Raw genomic sequence first — 27,518 nt, 5'->3', positions numbered from 1 at the left:
ATAGTACTTTTTAGAATGGCTTGTTTTACCATTCGAGGGTACTTCTGAAGTTCAAATTCTTCCTGAGATGCTTTTGCAATCTCTGGATCCTGAAACCTTCAGCAACTCCACATTTCATTGAGGAAGTAGTGCTATATTTGCCAATGAGAAGCAGTGCACAGAGGGAACTTGGGATTTAGATTCTGGGGGCCCAAGAGCCGGACCTGGTGCCATTATTTACTAGTTCCCTGCCTGGGCAGTTTAACCTCCCTTAGCTTCAGTTTTCTTATGTTTGAAACATGATTCTCTTTGGGAAATACTTTATAGGCAGCGAAGCATTGTGTACATGTTTTTATTACTCTCAAAATATGTTACTTGGCTACTTAAAATCTACCTGATAGGCTTGAATATAAGGTGAATCTAAATATATGATAATTTTTCATGTTCTCAATGAAATGATTTTCTTAAATCCTTTTTTTGGGTCTAACTTATATAAATCTTTAGGCATATAGGTAAAATTAAACATTGTAAATTGCTATTTGAAAATTTTATTATTTTGGTTACACACACACATTTTAAATCATAGGAAATAATTTAATGTTGCTTCTTACCCACTACCATGTAATAGAATGATTTTAGTCAATATTTTAATGTATTTAAACAAATAACTTTGTTATTACATTACTGAAGCCACTTTATGAGTCCTCTCGCACAGTTTTTTAAAGCATGTCATCTTCACATCCATCTAAGTTGATTGAGATACAGAAATATTTTAATAGATGCTTACGTTGGGGTTAGGCAAAGGCCCATGAGCCAAATACCCACCTGTTTTTGTAAATTAAGCTTTATTGGAACATAAGCATGCCTATTAGTAACAAATGGTCTATGGTAGCTACCATAGCAAATTTCCAGTAGTTCTGACAGAGATCATATAGCCCTCAAAGCCAAAAATATTTGCTATCTGGCCCTTTACAGAAAGTTTATTAATCTTTGCTGTATATGACACCCTCACTGGAAATTTTATCCCAAATGCAAAGACCTACTCACGTAACTGTAGTATTTACAGTTGTTATCCAACTTGGGTGATATGAATTGTTGAATTTCTTTGTCTTTCTCTTTTTTTTGAACCAGTTCATCAGGTGACCTCTCAATATTCAAAATTATCATTGGTTGAAGTCATTTTTAAGTTAAGTTTACCTATCTTTTTTTGGAAACAAAGTAATTGAGGGAACCCTTCTTTTGAGTGATTTTATAAGGACTCAAATCCAAGGCAGCTTACTCTCTTCTGAGGGAGTTTCTTCTTTTTTATGATTATATCAGTGTTCTAACTATATCTACAAAATGGAATGCACAAAGCCCCAAGTGTCACAAGTTTAAATCTCTGTTAGCGAAGGATTTCTACAGATCCTTCAATAGAAATTAATTAGCTAGAACTTTGGAATTGGAAAATTATAGTATGTGATGTTTAACTATGTACAGGTATTACTTTTTCAATTAAACGACAAAAGAAAAAAAACCTGGGATAATATTTAAAAAGAAAAGTTAATATTAGCTAGCAGAAAGCATCTTGGATTTTACTTTGACCTTAGAGCAATTAGTTTTATGACTATCATTTGGTGAATGTAGGGCAGGAAGAGAATAAGATTAGTAGACGGGACAGAAACTGCCTTTGATCATTGGTCAGGTTCCAGGGAGTGTAATGGGTACAACGTACATATACAACCCTTGGCTTTTGAGAGGGAAATTTGGGAATATAAATCTTATTCCTAAGGTTTATATACTGGAAAGATAAATTCTGTATGCCTATAGCATAATGAAGTGAATGTTTTTCTCTTTTGTTCAAGTATGTCTAAAAGAAAAGGAGCATCACTATGTGCTCCTCTCCTCCCCTCCTCTTATTCCTTTGAACAAAAGCTTCAATAGATGTTATCTCTTACTTTCAAAAATGTGGTTAGAAATTTTAAAGTCAGCTAAGTTTTTGTATTCTTAAATATTTTATAACAAAAGCAGAGTGGTACAGGAGATCAGAAGGTGATTCATATTCTCTAGAATGTTATAAACAGCCAAACTGACTTCAGAAGATAAAAATCTAAGAATGGCCATCTACAAAAGGAATTACTACTGTAAACCCACAATTAAGCCAGAATGGTTGCTCCTCCTTAAAATATAGGTTTTTGTTATCTAGAACTTTACATCATCTTCTGTAGCATTCTATTCTAGATGTTGATATTACTGTGTAATGCAAAATAGGTTTAACTCTGCTTTTTGATATGAAACCATTTTGGACATTTCTTACATTTACCAAAGAGGCTCAGTCTTGTGAAACAAAGCATTATGGCTCTGGAATAAGGGGATAGGGATATAGAGCACTCTCACTTCTTTTATTAAATGGATACAAAGAGAGCTGGGGAAGGTGAAGATATCTGATAATTGACCACTAGGAGTAAAATATAGGAGCCTTATTGTTTGATCCAAAGTATCTGAACAGGGTCATTTCCTGGGTTACAAATATGTGACTCTGTTACAGGAGAAAACATGCACCTTGGTTCTGGTGATGGGCAACCCAAAGATTCTGGGCCCCTTCCTCAAGTGGAAAAGAAGCTCAAGTGTACAGTTGAAGGCTGTGACCGGACATTTGTGTGGCCAGCTCACTTCAAGTACCACCTCAAAACTCATCGGTGAGCAAATCTGAGATTCCGTACTTGAAGCTAAAGAACATTGATAATGTACCCCCAAGGAACATCTGAGTTCACAAAGGAACTTGTTCTTCCAGGTGACAAAGGAAATCAGGGGCTCCAGCTCATTTGTGGTTAAGATGTCTTTTGTTCTTTAATCTGCATTGTTTCATTTACCTCATTCTTGACAGATACTTAATAAGACATTTAGCATTGAAATGTCTTGGAGAGGTCTCTAATCTCATTATAAACATAATTTCTTGGAGAACTTTAAAAAAATAATAGGCTTGAGCCCCACCCTAAACCTGTGAAATCAGTATTTCTAGAAGGGCCTAAGTATCTATAGTTTTAACAAACTTCAGGTGATTCTTCTATATCCAGGTTTGGGATTAACTGTCTGCCTTGAGAGTCAGTAGGAGCCTTGACTTGTCCTCTCTAGCAGAGAGCATTTTCAGGTATTGTTGCTCATGTGATTTTTTTCCCTTCACCCCCGCTCCCACCCCCGCCCCAGAAATGACCGCTCCTTCATCTGCCCCGCAGAAGGTTGTGGGAAAAGTTTCTACGTGCTACAGAGGCTGAAGGTGCACATGAGGACCCACAATGGGGAGAAGCCCTTCATGTGCCCCGAGTCTAGCTGTGGTAAGCAGTTCACTACAGCAGGAAATCTGAAGAATCACCTGCGCATCCACACAGGTGCGTGCAACCCCAGCATTCCTATGGGCAGTCTGCTTGTGCCAGTGCTTGCTTGCCTATCCCTAGGAAAGGCTCTGAGGTGAAAATAGAAATGAAGATCTAGGGCTGTTGCTAGAACTCCGAAGATGGAATTTCTTTGTTTTAAGTGCCTGATGGCACTCTTCAGTTCATTCAGTAACATTTTCTTGAGCTTTCACCTGTGTGTGAGGAACAGACAGTGTTGACGTCTGCCTCTAGGAGCCTGAAGTGTGGGAAGGGATATACGTCCTTCTCTGATAACAATGATGTCATGAGATAGGGACAAAATAAGTGTTTCCAAATATATTTTAAATTATACAGCTGTAATTTGGGGCAGTGACATTTATTGAGTCACATACAGAGCCTGTTCTAGGAACTAAATGGAGTAAGGTAGGGGGAAATGCAAAAGCTAACATATAATCCCTACTTTGAGGAGTTTGCTTTCTTGTTAGAGCCTCACAACATGAGAAACAGAATGGAGAAGTGACTTGTTCTGGGTCAAGCAGTATGTTAATATCAAAGGAGCAAAATAGAGAGATACCATGACTCTTAGTCTAAAGTCTAAGGGTGACTTTCTAAGCCACTTGGCCCAGCATGTACTAAACCTCTTGCCAAAGCTTAGTCACCGAACTCAGACCACTGTCTTAGGATGCTCTATTCTCCCCTACCTTCTTGCCACTTTCATTGTCTCTTTGTTCATTCTTGCATTGCTAAAATGACACAATTAAAGGGCATTAAAAAAGTAACATTCAAGCTCCAGCCTCATTTATTGCAGGCATGATTTTCTGTAGAGTGAGTGACATTACCACTGGCTATGTTTTAGGGCAGAATAGCTCTGTTCTTAGCTCTTTCTTGAGAGAGTATACTATATTTGCTCCAGGAAAGCAATTTGAAGAAGAGAACAAGGAAACCATCTAGCAAGATACATAAGGAAAGAAGTAGAGTTCACCATGTCTTATTGTTAAATTCAGTGACCTTGTGCCGCTTGTCATCTTTGTAACGTTCGATAACACTAACATATTCTTAATATGCTTTCTTTTACATCAGAGCATGACTTGATTTTTTTTTTTTATTCTCTTACTAGCTTTTCTTCATTAATCTTCTAATTGTTCACCAATTTCAGAATTTCAGGCTTCTCCTATTTCACTCGTTGTGCCCTCTCATTACAGTCTTGGGCCTTAATTATTTCTCCCTGGATGCCTCACAGATCTGAGTCTCAGTAATTAATATAATAATAGAAGTTAGCATTTATTGAGGCAATTTAATATATACAAAGCACCTATATATTCTCTTATTAATTTTCAAGATAACTTTATGCCTGATACTATATTTATTGATGAAGAAATAGAGAGTTAAGTAATTTGCCTAGCATTATGCAGCTAGGAAATGGCAGAACTGCCAATTTTCATGGCTTACTGTGAGGCCTGACTTTGCGCCAGGCAGTATGCTGAATATTTAACTTTATTATCTCATTTAATCCTCAAAATAATCTCTTGAGTTTGTATTATATTCATTTTATAGATAAAAAACTGATTCTTGGAGAGATTAAATATCTTCCCCAAACTAGTAAGTGGTGGTTCAAGGATTTGACCTCAGGATTAAGTGACTCATGCTCTTAGCCATCATGCAGCATTGTCTTCTCCTGGTGTCCTTTAAGCAAAATCACCACCTTCAGTTTCCAAATAGGGAGATCATATTACATAGGCCAGTTTGGTGCAGAGATTCATACTACTAGATTCTAATGAATTGCTTTCTAAATCTTTTTCTAAGTTCCGTAGTTCATTTTGTTAAACATTTACCTTATTAATAGAATTCTCAGTTTTTCTCACATTTATTTTATTACATGTTTGAGTATATTGTTCATTCAGCAACTCTTTGAGTGCCTAGCATTCTGGGGTAGGCATAAGTATACAAATATGCTTTCAAAAACGTTACAGACCACTGGAATGTCATCAACATTAAACTGTGCGGTACAGTCAGAAAGAACAGTATAATTAGAGCAATGCTGCTTCCTCCTTTAAGGCTCAGCTTCTGTGTTGTCACCAGCCTTACTTGCTGAGTAGAAAAAAACTCACTCTTGTGTTTCTCCTTTACTCTTGCACTACTACGACACTCACAACACTCTGACACAAAATATGTGGGTTTTTTTTTCCCACACCAAGCAATTCTCTGCAACACCAGCTGGAGTCCTACAATTTAACTTAATTCAGACACTGTCTACGTGGAGATAGTGTCAGATCCCACAGGGTAAGGGCTCAATCACAAGTAGTAGGTCCTCAGGTTATACACAACTTCTGTCCAGCTTGGCTACAAATCAGAAGTTTTCATGATCCTCCCCTTTGGATTTGATTATTCGTGAGAACAGCTCACAACATTCAGGGAAACACGTTTATCAGTATATTATATAACAAAGGATATGATAAAGGATACAGATGGACAGCCAGACAAAAAGAAAAATAGGGCAAGGTCTGGAAGAGTCTCAAGCACAGGACCCCATAGAGTTAGGTGCTTCACCCTCCCAGCATGTAGATGTGTTCACCAACCCAGAAACTCTCTGAATCATGTGCTTTTGGGATTTTATGGAGGCTTCATCATGTAAGCACAGTTGATCATCAACCCTATTTCTAGTTCCTCTTCCCTCTCTGAAGAGTGAGGGGTGGGACTGAAAATCCTAAGCTTCCAGTCATTGCTTGGTCTTTCTGGTGACCAGCCTCTATCTAGGAGCCCACAGAAGAGTCACCTCCTTTGAACAAAAGACTGCTATCGCTGAGGAAATTCCAAGAAATTTAGGAGCTTTGTGCCAGGAACTATCATCAAAGACCGATTATTAGACAAAAAAAAGATGCCCCTATGTTCTTATTACTTAAGAAATTATAAGGGTTTTAGGATCTCTGCATCAAGAACTTGGGTCAAAGACTAAATATAAGAAGAAAAGGTTAACACCCCTATTTACAAGTATTTAGGAGTTCTGTGTCAGAAACTAGGAGCAAGAACTGTGTTTATTACTTCACATTTGCCATTTTCTGAACTTACCCTGGGCACTCTCAGTTTCAAGCCTCTGCTTATACTATTCCTTGTGCCTGAAATTCCCTTTCATCTTTGTCATCTTTTAAGATCAACTTAAATGCAGCTTCTTTAAAAAAAAAAAATTATCATAATCAGAATTCCTCCCTGTTTAAATGCTTACAACCCTTTTTTTGTACAAGAATTTATGTTAAAGTTATAAATTTATCTCACTAATCCAGTGTGAGACCCTTTTAGGATAGAGACTGTATCTGATTTTTTTCCACATTTTATTTTGAATTAATTATAGACTTAAGGGAAGTTGCAAAAGTAGTACGAGGAGTTCTGTGTGTGCTTTACCCAGCTTTCCCAGAAAGTGACATCTTATGTAGCCATAGTACAATATCAAAACCAGGAAGTTAACAGCACTGTCAGTTCATCAACAGGCCTTTATTCAGATTTTACCATGCATCTTTGATTTTTAAAATAACTAATATTGTAGAAATAATTACTGAAAAGCTCCATAGTACAACTATTAGAATATATACGTTTAACATATTGTTAGATTTTTCTGTGTACTTCTGACTAAACACGTTTTTATTTGTTTGCTTTATAAAATGGGACTATGTAATACCTGCTTTATCAGCTTTAAAAAATCTGTATTTTTAAATGGATCTAGAAACTGATTCTTAAAGAGAATTGATATAAGGTAAAAATCCTGGTGGTATATACACTGTTAATCTTGATATCCTCAGAGGGGATGGGGTCACCAAAGAAGGTAGGTCAGTGCAGTTGGGGGTCAGCTCTTGATCAGGGCAGAGAAGGGAGTATGCTCAGAGGTAGCCATTCTTAGAGAAAAGAGCAGGGCTGTCTAATGGGCTATATGCTAGGAGAGGATTGAGAGATAACATCTGTTAGGTAGCCCAGTTGAAATCATGTAGCATGAAATCAAGAAATCAGAGTAAGTCACTGGAAACAGAATAAGGTTGATGAGAAAAGAGAATGATAATCAGTTCATCAGAAGACTTAGTCTTTATCTCATTTTCTGTTTCTAGGAGAGAAGCCTTTCCTTTGTGAAGCACAAGGATGTGGCCGTTCCTTTGCTGAGTATTCTAGCCTCCGAAAACATTTGGTGGTTCACTCAGGTACTAGAACCTGTTCTATTTATAGATTTCAGGGAAGGTGGTGAGCCAAAGGGGTAAATGAGTGAGGGAGTGGTATGAAGAAATCTAAAAAGAAACAAACTGTTCACCATAAAGCTTTCCCCTCATCATGATAGAATCAGAAATCAAGGCCCTTGAATATTGCATTCCAGGGGTCATGTATCAAGGGAAAAAAAATCTATTTTCACCTGAGCCATTGAACTACTTTCTAATCCAGACCCCTTTTTGAGGCAATCAGCAAATTTATTTGGCTCTGTGCTGGGTGCTTTATAAGTTATATCAGATATGGGCGATGGAGGTTATTCAGAGCAGAGAATTGCCAAGACAGAAGTGAAGTCAAAGTGGAGAGAGATTCTAGAGTGGAGTCAAGTTAAAATGACTAGTTGTTGGGAAACAAAGGGAAGCCATATGAAGAGGAGTGGAAGACAAGGAACTAGAAATTATTTATGACAACAAAGCAGTTCAGTGGGTGCAAGGGAGTTAGAGAGGTGTAGTCAATCAGGGATGTGCATTTCACAGTTGAAATCTTAGGGGCGGAGCAATTTTTTATATGATAAGTTCTAAGCAGAGGTGGCAAACTGATAGCCTATAGATTAGATATGTTTTGCTTGGCTTATAGGGTGTTTTTTTTTTATTTTACTTTATTTCTTATAAAATCATGTCAAACATACATAAAAGTAGAGAATATAAAGACATTTTCATTGATAACAACAATGCTGTTATCATATCAAAATTAACAGTAATTCTTTGGTTTTATACCCAGGCCATGTTTAGTTTCTTCCAATATTCTCAAAAATGTCTTTTAAAATGGGTTAATTTAAATTAGGATCCATCAAGGTCTATTTCTGCACTTGGCTAGTAAGTCTTTCTGAATCTAGACTTATCTACACTCACTTTTTTTTTTCATGCCATAGACTTGTGGCATAACAGAGTCAGTCGGGTCCTGTAAAATGTCCCACATTCTGGATTTGTTGGTCTGCTTCCTTTTACATCATTTAGCTTGTTCCTCTATATTTCCTATAAATGGAATTAAGCCCTAAACACTGTAAAGCTTCCAAGATTTTGGGAAGTATATGTTATAGATGGTTCTATGTGCTTCATTTTGTTTTGCATCAGGAGGCACACAGTGCTTGGTTGTCAGAATTAATCAGTGGGTTCAGGTGGTAACAGCCTGATCCTCACATTGTAAAGTTCCCTAGTATCCTTTTGCCTTATGGTTTCATCTCTTAATGAAATGCCTGAATCCATTATTTCATTAGCATTATAAAATACTGTTTTTTCTAATTCTGTTAATCTGTTCACATTTATTAGCTGTAATTCTTCTATACAATGGGTGTCTTTAAAAACCTAGGGCTATTTGGTAATTTGTACAGGAAAGACAGAATTAATGTGTAATTCTTTTAATTGCTCTTTCAGAGTAAGAAATTGGTGCTCTGGTTACTTCCCATAGTGTCAGATAAATGGCATTTTCATTGCTTTTTTTCTCACTCTTGTTAGTATTCATTTGAATTCATGAGTTTCTATATAATCACTGTATTTCAGTCCATCGCAGTTGTTTTTTAGTAGCCTTTTTGATGTATAATTCATATATCTTAAAAGTCACCCATTGTAAGTATACAAATCAGTGATTTTTAGGAAATCTAGAGAATTGTACCATCGTCACCACAATCCAATTTTAGAACACTTCTATCACACCAGAAAGACCCTTTGTACCCCTTTTTGATGGTAACTAGTTTGATGGTAACGAGTGTCAATCCATGCCGTCAGTTTCTGCTCCCACCCCTAGACCCAGGCAACCACTGGTCATTTTTCTGCTTCTGTAGATTTGCCTTTTCTGGGAAATTTCTGGCTATTTCATTTACTTTGGTTAGTTACTACTAGTCTCCTGTAGAGTTTTTGACTCCTGCTCTAATTGTGGTTGTCTGGGTAGGTGGGACGGAGACTGAGCATTTTGGACTTGAGGGGAGGGAGGACATAGAGGGAGGACATAGAGGCTCATACAGATCATTGTTTGGAACTCACCAATGTGCATGTCGAAGACTGGAAATAGGATAAGGGGATATTATGAACCCAGGGTTGGAATCCTTGAGGACGGTACATATCCTAGGGGTCCATGGAAGGATGTATCTAAAAAAGGAAGTAAATGTTCTGTGTGGTTGCCTTGATCTTAGACCAAAGATGTTGTTTTGTGAAAGCAGCAGTACAGTGGGTCTGGAAAGGACTAGGGACCGGGAACAGTGAGCATGCAAAGCCTTCCTGGTGTATCTTTCCTGCTTTCCTCCGTGTACTAAAGATTGAGAGGCTGGGATGGGGGTGGGGAATAGGAGAAGGAACAGCCTCTTATGTTTAGTTTAACATTCTCTGGGCTTCTCCATCTAGGCCTTGAGTCCAGTCTCTTGCTATAAGAAATGTACTTGCCTTTTTGACTCTCCCGTCTTTAATCTGGTTTCTGTTTCAGGAGAGAAACCTCATCAGTGTCAAGTCTGTGGGAAGACCTTCTCTCAAAGTGGGAGCAGGAATGTGCACATGAGAAAGCATCACTTGCAGATGGGAGCAGCTAGGAGTCAAGAGCAGGAGCAAACTGGTGAGGAGAGGGGGTATAGTGGAGGACTGTATCTTCTGGGTTCAAAAAGCCAAATAACTGGCCTGCCTGGTTATCTGGAAATTTTCTGATTCTGTTTTGGGTAGGTATCTGGTCTCTTTTGATGGGCTTAGTGGTTTCCAGATGTAGCTGTACAGTAAAATCATCTGCAAGCTTTTTAAAACATAAATTCTTTTGCTTGTCCATTCCTCCCCTCCCAAACAAAACAAAATAGCTTCATAAATGAGATTATTTGGGAGTAAGATCCCAGAATCTAGTTTTAAAAGCTCCCCTAATGAGTTTGCTGGTAATTAGTGTCAATCCATGAACCAGCATTTGAGTATCACTGTTAGAAAGATTTTTGTGACAAGAGTTTAAGCATTTTTAACTTATCAGTCGTAATTCCCTCTTTACTCTTAACTTTGATAACTCTTTTTATTATTATTTCTTTTCTCTGTATTTCCTTAATTATTTCATTACAAATTCTCCTTTCTGAGGAGCCATCCATCCCATTTCACATGCTAATTATCAGATGCTGATCACAAGCAAGATGTTTAGCCATGACGCTCAGCCCTTCCCTTCTATGCTTATTCTTGCTTTCTGAAAGTAGGTGAAATAGGAGGTGGTATCCAATATACAGGTTAACTTCTAGTTCTGAAAGAAAAGGCTAGCTTTTTATGAAAGAAAATGGACAAGCGCAGCCCTGACTGCTGTATGTCTCTCACATCATGTTCTCTGCAGCTGAGCCACTAATGGGCAGTAGTTTGCTTGAAGAGGCTTCAGTACCCAGTAAAAACCTGGTGTCTATGAATTCCCAGCCCAACCTTGGTGGAGAGTCCTTGAACCTACCAAATACCAATTCTATCCTAGGAGTTGATGATGGTAAGAATTTCATCTTGCCTTTATTTGGGGAAGATGGGCTGTAACTACAGACTAAAGAATGGGGTTGTCTCCAAATGGAGGTTTTAATTAATTTTATTTCTTGTGAGTAGCTGTGGTATAATTGAGTAGCATTTGTGCTCTGTCTCTGGGGTTGATATGTAAATTAGGAAAAAAATTTATTATAACGATGCTATAACAAAAGAAGAGAAAAATTTTTAAGAGGAAAATAATCCATAATCCTAGCATTCTAGCCCAACTATTTCTATCTTTCCTATTGCAGTTATGGAAGAACTTAACTTTTAAAACATTTAAACAGAACATAACCAGGTTTTACAGAGGAGATATAAAGCAATTTCTCCATACCTTCAAAAGCCATATCTTCTGGAGAAAAGAAAGGGCTCTCTAGGAAACAGTTGCTCCTCTCTGGTATAGAAATTTCACCCAAGTTACACAGGCCAGGCCCTCTTCTCTGAAAAACTTAACAGGTGAGGTCAGCATGCATTTATTCAGTGCCTACTCTGTGCCTGGCACCATGGGAAAGATAAAAGTAGAAGACAGGGACCTCAGAATCTAGTTGAGAAGTCAAAACTTACATATGGGAAACAGCATTGAGTGAATAGAAGATGGTATATAAGCAAACATTAAATTGTATAGTCTGGAAGAGCAGTATAAGCTAGAAAGCCCCTAGAAAAAACTTTGATTTGAAGGCTAAGTAGTTTTTGTATAAACTCTTTTCAGGAGATCTTCATGGTGATCCCACTGATGAACATTTAATAAGTCTAAGATCTGTGTTTTAGTTATATCTTAGTCAGTTTGGGGCATGAGTGACAATATTTATGTAACATGTATGGAACTAACAAGGCCCAGAGTGTGCTCCACAGTAAGCTTCCTTTGTTTCATGAAAGTTACTAGTGGTTAACTGAAGCATGGAGCACAGACATTGCATGGAGCTACTTTGCTAGCCTTAAGGAAGGGACACCAGGTAGGAACTTTGAAGCTAGGTTTAAGTTCTTGACCTGCACATATTGTGCTATGTGTATCACTGGTGACTGCTTTAAGGGTTGGCTCTGGTTTCTTGATTTGCCTGCCTAAGCAGCTTTTGCCTTGTTTCATACGGTTTTAATCTAGTTAACAGTGCTAAAGCCATATTACTCTCAATTGGTGTATTGAAAAATGGTTAATTCCTATATCAAGATTTTTTGCCTTTTATTCCCATCCCCCTTTTGTAATACTTTCCAAATTCTGGTAATGATTATCAGATAGGAATTAATTTGGAAGAAATAGGAATGTGGGATTTAGTTTTTCGGGGAACAGTTTTTAGAGTTCTTAATAAGAGACTTGATAATGCAGGTAGGTATTATCTGTGGATTCCCTTTTCATTGAAACATTTTTCTGCTGTTTCACAGAGGTGCTTGCTGAAGGATCCCCACGTCCCCTGTCTTCAGTGCCTGATGTGACACATCACTTGGTGACCATGCAGTCAGGGAGGCAGTCATTTGAGGTTTCTGTCTTAACTGCTGTAAATCCACAGGAGGTAAAACTGTCTCTTGCCCTTACTTTGTTCCTGTGGAGACTGACGTGGGAAGGATTGGGAATCTAATTTAGAGGATCTGAAAAATTCTCCAATTTTAACTTCCTGGAAACTCTGACTAGAATATCTTCCTGCAAGCTAAATGTGAGTCCAGCTTTGAAAAGAGCCTGGGTGTTAGGGTCTCCTGAATTGGGAGATTGGTCAATTACAGTTGAGACTCTCAGCTTTAATTTTTTGTATACATACCTTAATGAATATCTGCTCCTACTGTTCTCTGCGTCACTATGAGTTTGCAGCTTTTATTTTATAAAGAAAATAACATCCTGGGACAAAGTGGTCCTCAAACAAAAAAGGTAGTGACAAAATCATTAAAAATTTATTGTTCATATTGCTGGGGTTCTGTGTCTGGGAGATACCAGACTGAACCAACTGAACATATAGAAAAGTATTCACTAGCTCATTGAATGAGAACCATCATCTAAATCAGAGGAGTTTTAGGTTGTTTCTAAGTACTCACAACTCTATAGTCTTGACTCTGACTCAGAATACAATGAAAACCATCAGGATTCTAGAATCTTAGGATATTTATTGGCCTTCTGTCACTATGGCAACAAAATACCCTGAGTCCGTAAGCCAAACTATTGTTTGTGTAGTCACGTACTCACTAGCCGGTGAAGGAGGAATCTATACTTACAGGGAAATCAGAAATAGTGGAACCAAAAATTTTATGTCAGTTAGTGTTAGCCCAAGTACAGGCTGCAGGTTCAAGTAGAAGTTAAAGGAATGGAAGGCTATTCCCAACGATTTCTGTCTGAGAGCTAGAACCACTCAGAAGTTCAGGGATTCCTGGGGCTTAAAAGAATACCTTCCCTGTGATGAAGGGGGACAAGCCTGAGAGACTCCCACAGGGTGGCAACTAAAAGCTTTCTACCCTCAAGGTTTCTATTAAAAGGTGGTTTTGTACAATAATTGATGAAATTGGGTTCCATTTTATTATGAAAAGAAAATGACAGGAATAATATAGTGAAATCCACTCAGACCTTTACTTAGTATGAATTCTTTTCCCTTTTGTTTAGTAGTAGCTTATTCCAGATTTCATTTTACTCTTTCACAGTTATTAAACCAAGGAGATTTAACTGAAAGACGGACATGAGCATGGGTGCTGACTCCTGGAAGAGCAGCTCTCTGATCCCAGAGTGCATATAGTGGGAACAGGTTGCTTATGGCTGATGATCTGCCAGAACCAAAACGAATCTGTGAACAAGACCCCGCTTTTCCTCTGTTCATCTTCCCTGGCATAGAAGATGAATGCAGGAGAACTTCTCTTCAGACTACCATCTGATCCAGACAAGGAAGAAGCAGTGAATGTGTGAGTTGGGTAACTGTACCTCCCTTGCTTCCCACTGCAAAATTTTGGGATGGACTTCTCCCAAAAGTGAATTTGATTATGTGTTGGCTGAAGTTTCTCAGTATGACTGTTGAGAGGAGATTTTCCTTTGGAGAGCTTTCATCACAGACTCAGCTATCTTTTCACATGGATGAACAAAGTCCTGCCACCAACCATAAAACTTCACGAAGAAGTTGAGCTTTCAAGATGCCTTGTTGCTTTGGAGAAGGGAGTGATGTCAGTTCTATTGTGACATTCTCCCTTTAGCAACCTGAGTAAGAGACTCTGCCACTGGGCTGCAAATAAATAAATTACTTGAATCCCTACTTGGCCCAGGCTGAGGTACTATGTTGTCCCATACACCTCTACTTGGTCACTTTATTTGTTTATGGAACATACAGTAGCATGTTAAAAAAATTTTTTTAAGTTAAAAATCACATGATTAAGAGCTTCAATTGTTTTCCCTTTAAATAAATGAACAGCCCAGTCAGTTCTTTGGCTCCTTGTTTTGGACAAATTTGTTTTCTTAGGAGATTAAGAAAGTTTAGTCTTTCCCTTTAAGATAAGGAACTGATTTACCCTTAGGATTCCGTGCAGGTAAAACTCAGGAGTCTCGGGGAACATGACATGAACATCTTCATCTCTAACTAGTAAACCCAGATGATAGTTATCACAGTATCACCCTGTCATCGCCAGGAGGGACTGTGTCTGAGTCTGGAAAATTGGCAATAACAACAGATACTTTTCCCAGAAAGAAAAAACAAATGAGAAAGGTGCTTCCATTAGAGTAGGCACTCTTGCTATCATCCTGTCTACAGCTATTGAGAGAGAATATCTAATAGGTGAGAAGAAAAGTATTCCAGAGGTCACTTACTAGTAGAAAATCATGGCTGTTAGAGAAATTTCAATTTATTTAAAATGAACCTCATGCTGACACACACTCAACAGTGGCATATTCTAAACAGATAACAGGAAAAAACTGATGTTTTAATAAAGTAATTATAGTTCTTAATTTGTTAATGACGTGTATAATCATTCTGTGCTATGTAGACTGAGTTTGTGTCAACCGTATTAATGCCAGCTTTTACTTCCTGTAGCCTTTTATACTAGAGCGGGGTTCTCAACCAGGGGCATTTTACGTGGGACATTTGAGAATATCTAGAGATGTTTTTGGTTGCCACAACTGGAGAGAAGGGGGTTACTGGCATCTAAGTGAGTAGATGCCAGGGATGCTGCTAAACACCCTACAGTGTACAGGACAGCTCCCTCTCCCTACTCCCAACAAAGATTCATCTGGTCCAAAATGTCAATAGTGCTGAGGCTGAGAAACCCTGTACTAGAAGCTGCAGCCTTGTCATCCCCCTGGTTTTTGTTTTGCCCATATAATATTTTCAATTTTTTAACTAGTTGGCTTCTGTTGAAAACACGATTGATCTGGCAATTCTGGGCCTATATTCCGGCAGAGACTCCAGTCTCTACTATCTCCTATCTTACACTCAGCCCATTTGATCAATTTGTTTCCTGACTAGCCCCTTGTAGGCATCTGGGCTTGTGCCCTTTTTCTGTACCTGGAATTTAATTGTGAGGCACAAAGCAAGAATCCTTAACTCGACTCTGATCCCTCCACCCTCAGCTTCTCCACTTTGATTTACTTGAGCCATTCCCTGTTATCTGCTACTTTTCCCCATTCTCTAAGAGTAGCTGTGACTCAAAATGCAAGTTTTTGCCTGCCTTGATTCAACCCCAGGTTAGCTGCTTAATATTATTGAAAAGCAGTAATTTTAAGTGTACTGATTAAGAAAGTGATTTGAGATTATCTAGCAATTCATAAGACAGCTCCTCCAGTTCTTTCTTGGGGCTTGTAGGCTGTTCTAGAGAGTCTTCTAAATCCTGCTGTGGATTTCTGGTGCCGAGTTTTGTAGTTTCATGAGTGCTGCAGAATAATTTAAAGCATTATGAAATAAAATTTTTAATTAAAGCCATTATGTAAAGCTTAAGGATGGTCTCAACATTTTCATTATTTTATATGGGGTGCAAAGGGAAATTTCTAGGCAGAAAATGGGGATAAGAACTAGGGGAAGGGGCCATTAGGACCTAAGCAGCAGAACAAAATTGAGAATAATGGAGATACTATGCTTTTCTCCCTCTGACATGCTCTCAATGGAGGAGGTGGTGATAATGAGGTACTTTTAAAGAGTGCTATAAAAGCTGTTTTATCATTTTATGGGAAGTGAAAATATACTTGATTTTTCTTCAAAAGTGGAGTGGAAATACTTTGATGGCATTGGAACTGGAATGGAAAAATGATATTTCAAATTTTAGGAATCTGAACCTAATATTCAATGGTTATATTTTATTCACAACTGTACTTCTCTCCAAATTTAAATGTGATACTTAGACATCTCTGGGTTAGTATTCTATAAGTACAGGATTGTGATCCCAAAATTTGGCTGTTCTAAAGGTTCCTCCCAGTGGCATTATTAGGGACAGCACCTTAGGGAGCTGCAGGATGACAGCATCTCAGATTACCTGGGATAATCATGGCCTTCTGACTGTCCCTTCCACTGTGTAGCCCTGGTGCCCTGACCCTTGTTCCTCACAAAGTCTTCATCCAGCCCGGCTTGCTTCAGTGTGTCATGATACCGCTGTTCTGCTCCTTTCCTGGCAAGGTCCTGTGGAATGGAAATTAATGTCCTGTAGCTGTCTTGTGACTTACTTGGTAATTCTAAATTACTTGTTTAATCTATATCCTTACTGCCCACCATACCACCTCCACTAGTGGGCAGAGATTTGCATGAAAACTACTTAGGGCTTTGTTTTCAAGCCTTAAAGTACATAGGAACTACCTGGAGATTTTGTTAAAATGCAGATTCTTATTTGGTAGGTCTCAGATGAGGCCTGCCATTTTGTGTTTCTAACAGTCCCAGGAGATGCCAGCTGTTGATTAGAGAGCCACACCTTTGAGAAGCAAGGACTTAGATTTTTGGAAGTGCATGATGAAAATGATGGAATAAAAACTGAAGATTTAAAAGCAACCAAACCATCATCAGGAACACTAAAATATAACAAAATAAGCTGCACTAGTAGGACTTTTAACAGGATAGACAGCCTGCATGTGGACCAGAAAAAGGTTATTTTTTTAAGAGTTTGAGAGCAAAATCATATAGAATACTGAATGATCTGTTGAGATCTGAGTGTGAGCTTGCTTGAAAAAAATTAACATGAAGAGGAAAGGTCAACATGAGAGATTTTGGACCATGCAAGTTGATAAGTAAATCTGAGACAGTCCAGTGTGTGATAGGTGTATGGACGGGAAGGCATGAACCCAGGAAGTGCCTAGAAAATGCACTAGCCTAGAAGATGGAGATAATGCCCAGCAATTGCAACCAAGTCACTAGGGAACCCCAACTTTTGTCTTGGAACTCTGAAGAGGAGAGGGACCCAGGGAATCTGATGTAGCCCAAAGCTCCCTGGGCTGGTGGCTTTTCTAAGGCTGCTCAAGTAGCTCCAGAGCTTTCTTAGGGAGGTCTCAACTGAGTCGAACTCCCTACAAGTCTAGAGAACATCTTAAAATGATTCTTCCAGCCTGAAAGGCACTTCAGGAAGGAGTTTTGTGGGGTGCTTGTGAGCATCCCGCCCTGTGGAGATCTAGAAATGTGCCACAGCTCTAGAGGCTGCGGCTGCCCAAGGGACCAGCACTGCATGATGTCTTCTCGGCACTATGAACAGTGGCTCCAGACAGCAGAAAAGACTGGATTTTCAGTCACGTTATTGAGTTAAAGATGTTCTTACTAACACAGCCAAACTGTCACTGTGTCGTATCTAACCCCACCCTGATTCAACTAAAAGCTGGACTATAGTGAAAACTTGAGGAAGTGAAATATCTCTTTATAGATGCCTTTGGAATCGAGTCTTTGGACATGTTTTGGAGAAAGATGGTACTAATAAATAGGCCCAATTTAGAATCTTTCTGAGCCTCAAGGAAATGTTTAATACCCAGATATTATACTGTTTCATGATTTCTAAGAGCCTTTTCATCTAAGAAAATGATGGTTTAGTGTTACCTTGGTAACTTGTTCAAAGAGATAGGGCCTTGTTTGTAGTCTCTTCTTCATTTCCTCCAATTCTTTCTTATACTCTTTTGCTCTTTTACGGTCATTGTTCCTGGAATTAACAAGATTTTAAAAATGAATTTTAAAAATGAATCCAGAAAACCCTTCGTTTTAGTTAAGCAGAGTAACTCCTATGGACATCATAATCCCAACTGTGTCTGGCAAAACCCATGGCCCTGTGCAGTTATAGGAGCCTACCCTACCTAGTAAGTCCATTTTGCTGTTTTCAAGCCCAGTGATCTATTGGATCCCAAGACAGTCACCCCTTTGACACAGGGAGGACACTGACCGGTTTTCTTTCAGCTTTGCTTTGAACACCTCCTCTAGGCTTTTATGGGGATCCATGGCTTTTGCACGCAAGGTCACGGATTTAGACATTGCTTGACACTTCTTTTTGTGCATCTCCAACCACTGAGTACTCTCATCTGCTTTGTCCTTTTTTTCAAGAGAACTTCTAAAAGGAAGAGACAGAAAGAGACTATAGATGACCAACTTGGGTATATTTAAAAGCGATGTTAGTAAACTCTCTGGAAAGTTGGTGGTTTCTATGAATGGGGTGGATAATTTACCTCCCTAGCAGTTCAGACAGATTGAGATTCTGGCATTACATGCATGGGCACATGATGCCTTCCCAGCACTCTGAATACGTGATATTCTATCCCAGCAGAGGTTCATTAATCGAACTGAAAAATAGGTGAGTTAAAACATTCTTAAATAGCCAAACATTCAGGCTTCTTGCCTATCTGGAAACAAAATACTAATAGTTACCATTTGCTGAGCTACCTACTCTGAATCAAGTGCAAAAAGCCCACAAGTCCTTTATATCTACTATCTTATGTAATCTTCACAACTGCCCTATGAACTAAGAACTCTAAGCCCCCTTTATATAGGCAAGGAGATGGAGCCTCAGAGAGGGTAAGGCACTTGCTTAAAGCTACCCAGCGTGCCAATGGAAAAGCCAGGATTAGAACGAGGGTATCATAACCATCTGTCCTTGGTGTATAAACTGTGCTATAAACAGTGGGCTGGAAGGTGCCTGGGTTCATGGTCCTTTGGGAAAAAAATCTACATTTCCAAAGAGACCTAGAAATGGACCTTCTTCAATGTACAGACAATTTGGGGTCAACTTTTAGCACCTAGTTTGTGTAAATATTCTATAAGTTACTCTAGAGAGTTCTATCTCCCCCATTCCACCCCCCCCACCAAAAAAAAAACAATCAAGACTCTTGCATTTAGAAATTTACATTCAAATGGACAGATTAGGAAGAAGGGCATGAAAGTTTAATCTGTCAGTAGGTCAAATGCCCTATTGCTAGGACGCAGGTGTAGACATCCCCTAAAGGTGGGCCAGCCCCTGGTTCATGAGACCTATCTTACTGGGACCTCGGGATACTGAGGCATTTAGCCTTGATTTAGTAGCTCTATGAAATTTGAGAAAAAAGGGACCATCCCTTGGATTCTAAATACATTTCTACAGTCCCTGTTGTAGGTCTTAAAGGTCCACATAGTTTCCGTGTTCTCCTCTGGGAGCCTCACAGGAAGGCACTAAGATCTCTGCTCACTTCGGCTCAGGGGCCTAGTGGAAGAACTCCTGCTGGTTCTATGAGAACAATACCATGACAGGGTCAGTTCAGTTAAAGAGTGAAAAATAAGGAGGTTCCTGATTCCCAACTGACTTCTGATTGTTGCTCACGATCAATCTCAGAGAATCTCAAATATGTGCAATGGATGCCTCATCTTCTCTGTGGCAGGGTTAGCCACCTGTCAACATGCTTCTCTAAATTCCTGTCCCTAAATGGCTCCTTTTACTCTCATCTATGGATCTTATTGTTCTGTCTAAAATCTTCTTTCCCGCCTTTGGCTCATTCCTCTTTTCTTCATGTTTCACTTTAGACATCTATTATAAGAGACCCCTGCCCCAGGCTACCCAGTGCCCCCTGCCTCCCAGTCCTCTGTATTCCCCCATCATTGCACTAGTCACAAAATATGGTCATTGCTTGTTTTTCTGTATTTCAGACTAGATATTAAACTATAGGTTCTATAAGGTTCCTCCAACCTTAACATTACACCTGGCACAGAGTCAGCCCCCCATGAATATTTGTTGAATGATGGCTAGGTGTTCTGCAGCACGAGTGTGGAGGGCCACATGTATTTTTGTCCTGGTCAGAGAATTCCCTTCCACCCCTTTAGGTCTTTCTGATAACAGGAAAGGAGGCCCAGCAGTAGGGTAGTTTGAAACATCATTTGGGCCAAGATCTGAGCATTACGAGTCTCCTGCAGCCTGACTACTCACCTGACTGCAGATTCCCTCTTCCTGGTGGCATCTGTGATGTGCACAGGGAGAGTGTTGGCAGAGAGGGAAGCAAGGCCACTCAGAGAATGACTCCTTGGCCGGGGAGTGGCAGGTGACTGTGGAGAATCCTAGAGGAAATGAAGGTTGGTATTGGTGCGACTGCATGTATGATTCGTTTCTATCTTAACTAGGAATTAATTTCGGTGAAGGACTAGTCTGAGAATCTTTTATGCTGAGATTAAGGCAGAGAGTAATGAGATCTCAAATTTAGTAACAGGGACAGACTTAGATATCAGTCCTAAAGATTTTAATCAAATGAGAAGAGTTCTTTGGAACTTGTATAGGGACACAACAATTGATCCCAACTCCCTGCCTCCCAGACCTGCTTGACCTTATTGAGAGAGAGAAGGAAAGGAAGTATTCTTGTGATCTTAAGTTTATCGGAATTGTGGTACTGCAGATCTGATTACAGCTGAACCAGTGTTTAAAAAGAATTACAATAGGAATGTCATGAGAGGTGCCTTCCATTGAGACCTGGCCTATACCTGGATTTTGGGCCTCAGGCTCTGACCCTCCACCAACTGCCTGGGCTCTCACCCTCCTCTCTCCAGCGGTGGCAGCTTCACAGGGCCGCTGAGTGCTACGCAGGCTGGCGGTTCTCAGCAAGAAGGGCTTGTTGCGAGTCACCTCTCGGGTGTTCCTTCTCTTTGCAGCTCTTCTCTGAAAGGCCTTATAAAGGGCCTCATAGTCAGGGACGGCAGGATTCACCCGAGGCTGGAATCCAAAGTTAGTCTGCAGAAACCCGAGCTTTTCCTCTGAGGTTCGGGCGGCGGTGCGAAGCTGTGGGTCAGCCCGGCGACTGGAGGAGGTGATGGGGGAGGAGGCCATCTGGAGCATGTCCAGGGCTCTCATCTGGATGCGAATTTTCCTGAAGAGTTCAGCTTCTGTGGAGAAAAAGCAGGGTGGTGGTGGGTGAGAAGGGACCAAGACTCATACTGAAAAGTCTGGAATACTTCCCTCTTTTATACACTAGTCGTAGTGTGTTGGAGCCAATTGTTAACTTTTCAGGAATTTTGTGAGCCAGTTGACATCATGTGGGAAGCCTGAAATTGGCCATGATAGACGTCTTTATACCACAGAAAATGGCAAACACTGCAAATCAGCTTGCCTTTTTTTCCTTTTTGAGAGCTCCTTAATAAATGTTGGCTAGGACAACACTGCCATATGCCAAGCAGGTTGTAGAAGCAGCTGCCATTCACATTTACTGAGCACTTTCTATGGTTCTCTCTTCAGAGACAAAGCAGGAGGAATGGACCAGTCAGCTGCTCCTCTCCCAGGTTTCCTTGTCTCAGAGAAAGGCCCCACCATCCACCAGCTGCCCAGGCCCACTGCCCAAGTCATTCCTGACTCCTCCCTCTCATCTCACATGTTCTACTGCCGCCTCCTCTTTAACCTCGCTCCAATCCAGCCTCTTTTCATTGTTCTTGCTACTAATTTCGTAATTTCTCAACTGAATTGTTGAAATAGCCTCCTGTTAGATCAACATCCTCTGAACTCCCTCCCAAGGTCTATAAGGCCCCAGGTCTGGCCTGTGCCTGCCTCTCCCTCCCAAATCTCCCTCTTCTCTCTTCCCTCTACCTTTCCATCCCTTGAATGTGCTCAGCTTTCTCTTACCTCCATGCTATATCTCTGCCTGGTACACTCTTCCTCTCTCTTCATTGACTCAACCACAGCTTATCCTTCAGGGTCAAGCTCAGTGCTCACTTTCTCTGGAGACCTTCCCTAAGTCTTCTGACCCCGCACCACACCCTAAGTTAGGTCTATTATATGCTCCATAGAAACCCCAGGCTTTCCCCTTTAATCTTTGCAAACAATATATTTGCAATTATTTGTCCATTATCTGTCTCCCTCCTATGTTCACAAACTCACTGTCTGTTTGTTCACCTAGAAAAGTGCCTGAGTCCCTTAACTGAGCTACACTTCTTGAAATGAGTATCTCACCAAGATGAAGGAGGTGTGGGGCTTTCCTCAGGGGAAGCTGGCTAGTGGTGGCACTGGCCTAAACTGGTCTTTAGATGTCTCACTGGTTCTCTGCTCTCATATCTGTGCTGTTGCCGAAGCCTTCATATCCGCTCACTGAGAAAGAGGTCAAACCCGGGGTGCTGCAGGACCTCTCCTCACTCCTCGTTCCTTACAGGGCTCCCCGCCTGTGTATATAGACTCAGCCCTACTCCATGGCCTGCACTGAGTGTGGCCTCTAGCAAGTTCACCTAAACAGCTTATCTCCAAGCCAGGCTGACCCCTGAGCCTGACTAAATTCCCATGGTACCTCTTGGTATCCCCATGCAGGAGGCAGCAAGGTGGCAAGGATGTCTTTACCTTGGAGTTTGTCCCCAAGGGCTGGCTCCAGAATGGACTTGGGGATCCTTCTGGTAGCTTTCTGTTTGGAGACCTTGGCCTTAGCAGTGGCAGCTAATTCCCTTTGTTGAGCGGCTTCCTTTTGTTGCTCCTCCTTCTCCAGGAAGCTGAAGGGTTTCAAGGAAGAGAGGAGCAGTTCCTTCCTCTTCTGGATCCCTGTCTGCCTTCGGGCCTCATTGCGCTCCATGATCTCCTGGTAGAGGGGCAGGTAGACATGCGCAGGCACAGGCTGTGCCCGGAACTGCCGGTGGCACTCAGCCTCCTCCTGGCCTTGCTTCTGGGCCTGCTGCCTCTCACGCTCAAAGGAGGCAGGTGAGGCCAGCCACTGGACCTTTTTCTGGGCCTCACGCAGTGTCATACGGAATGGCCGAGGGACAGTGATGGATGATGCCCAGGAGCTGATGTTTCTGTGCTGGGAAGGAGGCCTGGAGCCTGAGGGTGGCTGGGACTGATCCTTGGGAATGTTGGAGGGAAGGCTGCTCAGGGAGCTGCAGCGTCTTGTGGAGCCACACCTGGGGTGGAGAAAGCAGCTCTGTGAGTGGAAGACAGGGAAGCCAGGAGGCCTGGCTCCTCCGAGATCCTCCTCCTCGCTCCTCCCCAGTCCTCCCTTCCAGCAGGTTGCATCCAGCTTCTCAGCCTAACATCACAGCCCCACAGGCCTCTAAGCCTTTGCCTTTCTCAACTGGGCTTCCCTCCTTCCCACAGGCCATCTAGTGGTCTTAGTAAGAAGTCTCTTCTCCAAACTGTTCCAAGAATTGCCTCTTTCTACTCTGATATTTTCATATTAGGGAGAGAACAGCACAATGGAGCAGAGCAGAGTTTTCGGGTCAGACAGAGCCAGGTTAGAACCTTGCTTCAAACAATTACCAGCTGTGTGACCTTGAGCAAGGTTCTTTTGGAACCTTAATCTCCTCACCTACAGAATGGCAAAAATAATACCTACTTACAGGGTTATTGGGAGGAGAAAATAAATATTAAATGAGATAAAATACACATATATATAACAGGGATTGGCCAAGGTAAATGTACCTCGTTGCCATTCTCAGGGAGGTAGTGTGTTTGGGAAAGGCATCCATTTAATCAGTGCCAATGATTCAGATGACTAACGGTTACCTAAAGTGACTTAGGACTGCTGGGTAGGAATCAGAACATAGTTTGGATCTGAAAGCAAATTCTGAGCTGGAGCCTGCATAAGTGGCAACTTGCAGAAGTGGTCTTTGCTTCACCAAGGAAGAAGAGTTGTCAGAGTTGTGCAGTGAAGCAGCTGTTGAACTGCAGTGCCTTACCTTGGAGATGCGATGTACTGGACCTGCGGCTTCCCCATGCCTTTGTCTTGGAATAAATTCTTCAGGTCCTCATCATCTGCAGAGAAGTTATCATCACTGTCTGGGTCAGACTGATAAAGGGATTCCAACAGGCACCACATGCTTTTTTGTTTTAGTACTTGCAAGGTCTCATAAATGCTCCCAGTTGAGTCAGAAGAAGTAGAATCTGTTTCCTCTGGGCTGAGGAACTCATCAAGTTTTCCAGCCCTGGGCAAAACTAGGACATCCCCAGATAGCTCCTCTTCTGCCTCTGTGTCTGAGGAGGATTTGGGGGGAAATACCTAAAATGAAACAGAACAGACTAAGGTCAAACATAACTTCAGATTTATTTGAGACATAACTTCAATTTCACTTTGAATAAGCCTTTGTATATTAGGGACTGAGGAGGAACAAAGAAAATTAAGAAGGACTTTTTGTGGTTAATTTGGCTCAAATTCATAAACACAGTATAGCAGTCATTGCTTACAGAGGTCCCTCATGCACACTGCATATCAGAGAAAAGCTGCAAACTGAGCTGCCAGTCTCCTGCACTGTGTTCCTGCCATCTGAGTTGACCTTTATAATAGAGCTCCTAGGACTATAATTCAACCAATGTGATATGGCAGCATTTACAGAGTACCTACTCTGCACCAGGCATTCAGCCCCCTGCACTCCAGGACTGAAGACCTACCTTGTCCAACTGGAGCTCTGCAACTATATTCCATTTGCATATTTTCTGACCAATCAGAATATGTGGAGTCTCTGGACCAATCAAACTGTGTGAATTTGGATTCCTCATTTGCATGAAAATGGATCAATCAGGAACCAGGGGGCAGGCACTATTCTCTATATAAGCCAGCCTTGTCTCTACCTCAGTGGAGTGCCCTGGCTATGTCTCCCAGGTTTGCAAATTGAGCTGTAACACGTGAGCTGCAACACTGGTGCTGTTTCACAACTGAACTGTTTTACTGACTAAAGTCTCACCTGTACTGCACCCCAAATTAGGGACTCTTGTTGGCATTGAATTGGTAGACGTGATCTTTGATTGACAAAGGACAGGAAAGAGAAGCAAAGAGCCGATGTTGGGTCCCTACTTCATGCAGTGATATGGCAGCATTTACAGAGTACCTACTCTGCACCAGGCATTCAGCCCCCTGCACTCCAGGAATCCTACCCATGACCTTGGCCACACTCTGGGCCCTACACCTACTTGGATTTTATCTACTTCTTGCCAATCTTCCCGTCTACAACTCTGCTTTCCTCATTTTGTAGCTCATTTCCACTCTGTCACTAGGAATGGATAATTAGCAGGAGAGACAATGTGGTCTAGCTGAACGAGCAATGTCCTAGAATATGGGAAAACCCAACTGCATTTAAATACTCCATACGGAAAATACTTATTGGATGGCTAATGTGCACTAAGCATTGAGCTGAGAACAAGACAAGCAAGGTCCCTATCTCATGAAGCTTACATTCTAGTGAAAGAAGATAGATGATATAAGATGATAATAAATTCGATGAAAGTCATAAAACTGTGAGACTAGAGTGATGGAGTGGCTATGGGAAGCTTTTCTTATACGATGGGATATAAAAGCCCATCAGATAAAGACTATATATATATCTATATATCTATATATATATCTATATATATCTATATATATATCTATATATATATATATATATATATATATATCTGCATGTAGCTATATAGAGATATATTATGCTACATATGTACTATAATCAGCTAGGTTTATTAATTTGCTGCAATAAACCATAGAAAACCATAGAGAACTTGGGAGGCGGGTAGCTTTCAGTAAGAGGGGAGGCAAAGGGCTTTTTTTTGGGGTTAGTTTGTCCTGAATAATTCTGATGAGAGTTAGGAGAGCAAGGATCAACTCTGGATGGATGTTGTCATCAGGAGGGCACAATTTAGTAAGTGGGTGAAGGAGCAATTTTTATTCAATAGGTGACAAGAGCAAAGTGGGGCTGGGTAAGTAACTGGTCAGTAAGCATAATCACTTAGAAGAAGGGAGTGTTACTCATTTTACAGGTATGGTGTGGCCATGTGAGAAACTGTTTTCTGCCGATCTTGCTGCTGGTCTTACCTGTGTCTATTATAGTCTGAGTTGTATTTTCTGAGTCCTTGGCTGACTTTTACTTTCTCACTGTGGAGGAGTTTCAGATTGACATCTGACTGATGAGAAGGAGCCAGCCTTGCTAAAATCTGGGATAAGAGGATTCTGGGTTCAAGGAACAGCAAAGGCGTTGAGGCAGGGACCTGAGGCTAGAATAAACTTGACTCTTGGAGAGGCAGAAAAAGTGCCAATGAGGCTGAAAGACAGTGGCATGAGATGTCCTTAGAAAGGCAGGCATGGTGCCAGGACAGGACTCTAGAGGATGACTGACTGCAGCGGGAAACTAGTTGGGGGCAGGCTGCTGTAGGCCTCCAGGTAACACCTGGAGATGATCTTACTGGGTTCTCTAAGGTCCAGCTCTAATACTGAAAAAAAAAACCCACTGGATTCTGAGGTAGGTATGTATGTGCTTTTGCCCTCTGCTAAGGAAGAGCGTGTTATCTTAGGAAGACTTCTTTTGTTAAATGCCTTTATTGAGATATAATTCACATACCATAGTTAATATAATTCAACATACTATAAAGTGTACAATGGATTTTAGTATATTCAGAGTTGTGTAACTATCACAATCAACTTGAGAACATTTTCCTCACCCCCCAAAAGAAACCCCATACCATTTAGCAGTCACTCCCTATTTTCCTTAACCCTCCCAACCCTTCCCTACCCTACCTGCCTCCTCACCCCCCACACTCCCTCGGCTCCAGCCCTAAGCAACCATCAATTTACTTTCTGTCTCTATGAATTTTGGGGCAAATTTCTTAGTCTCTCTGTGCCACAATTTTCTGTACAAAGTGGAGACAATAGTTGTGCTAGGGTAGTTGAGAGGATAAGCAAAGGCTGAGGGCCATTGCTATGGTTTTGTGAAGAGTCTGACAAAAGGCTGAAGAGGTTCAGGCCCAGAGTCCCTAAATGCTACCAATTTTAATCCCACGCCGGACACGCCCCTGCCGTCTGTTTCCAAGGCAACGTCAAACAGTTTCTTCTCTTACGGATTCCTTTCCAGGGCGCAGCCTTGATTCTTCCCCTTCTCTTTCCCTCCTCACCTGAAGGTTCCGAGGGCGGCCAGAGGCTCCGGCAGGATTTCCCACGGTCATTTTCTCAGCTGGGCAGAGACAGAAGGGGCGGTGACAGCAGCTGTAGTTGCGCTAGCTACGCAGATCAGGTTCCGCCCCTTCCTAGCTTTGGGCTCTGATTGGCTCCTAGGCGGACGCATTAAACCATTCTTCTTCCCAGGGAGCTTCCAATCCATCCCGCCCATAGAAGCAAGGATCGTTTTCTGATTGGTCTATTCTCTGTGCATATTTTATTTCCGGTTCTGAGGCCGAGTGGCTGAGGGGACAGGTA

General features: G+C 41.1%; 2 protein-coding genes across 16 annotated transcripts in view; one reads left to right on the top strand and one right to left on the bottom strand.

Moving 5' to 3' along the window:
• The window catches only part of ZNF410 (zinc finger protein 410), a 32,951-nt gene extending 18,027 nt beyond the window's left edge, over nt 1-14,924 (top strand). The window contains exons 7-13 of the mRNA XM_023537040.1: nt 2,462-2,657; nt 3,166-3,347; nt 7,424-7,513; nt 9,990-10,115; nt 10,854-10,994; nt 12,401-12,528; nt 13,640-14,924. Of these exons, the coding sequence (XP_023392808.1) occupies nt 2,462-2,657; nt 3,166-3,347; nt 7,424-7,513; nt 9,990-10,115; nt 10,854-10,994; nt 12,401-12,528; nt 13,640-13,678 (902 nt within the window). The 3' untranslated portion in view covers nt 13,679-14,924. The remainder of the gene's footprint in view (nt 1-2,461; nt 2,658-3,165; nt 3,348-7,423; nt 7,514-9,989; nt 10,116-10,853; nt 10,995-12,400; nt 12,529-13,639) is intronic.
• Nucleotides 14,925-15,658: 734 nt separating this feature from the next.
• LOC105299241 (ectonucleoside triphosphate diphosphohydrolase 5) overlaps nt 15,659-27,518 on the bottom strand; it is a 61,782-nt gene continuing 49,922 nt past the window's right edge. For 13 of the 15 annotated variants that reach the window (XM_023537001.1, XM_023537012.1, XM_023537002.1 and 10 more), the window contains 8 exons: nt 24,022-24,341; nt 22,697-23,247; nt 20,915-21,261; nt 20,318-20,445; nt 18,314-18,478; nt 17,977-18,076; nt 16,442-16,584; nt 15,659-15,845 (listed from right to left, as the gene is read on the bottom strand). In XM_023537001.1, the coding sequence (XP_023392769.1) occupies nt 15,707-15,845; nt 16,442-16,584; nt 17,977-18,076; nt 18,314-18,478; nt 20,318-20,445; nt 20,915-21,261; nt 22,697-23,247; nt 24,022-24,341 (1,893 nt within the window). In that variant the 3' untranslated portion in view covers nt 15,659-15,706. Of the gene's footprint in view, nt 15,846-16,441; nt 16,585-17,976; nt 18,077-18,313; nt 18,479-20,317; nt 20,446-20,914; nt 21,262-22,696; nt 23,248-24,021; nt 24,342-27,217; nt 27,366-27,518 lie in introns of those variants that run through there. The other 2 variants (XM_011370890.2, XM_023537014.1) reach the window with 2 other exon arrangements.

The sequence above is a fragment of the Pteropus vampyrus genome, unplaced genomic scaffold, assembly GCF_000151845.1.
Source record: "Pteropus vampyrus isolate Shadow unplaced genomic scaffold, Pvam_2.0 Scaffold177, whole genome shotgun sequence".
In the NCBI taxonomy this organism is placed as follows: domain Eukaryota; kingdom Metazoa; phylum Chordata; class Mammalia; order Chiroptera; family Pteropodidae; genus Pteropus; species Pteropus vampyrus.
The sequence above is the reverse complement of the archived record's forward strand: the minus strand, read 5'-3'. Positions and strand labels throughout refer to the sequence as shown.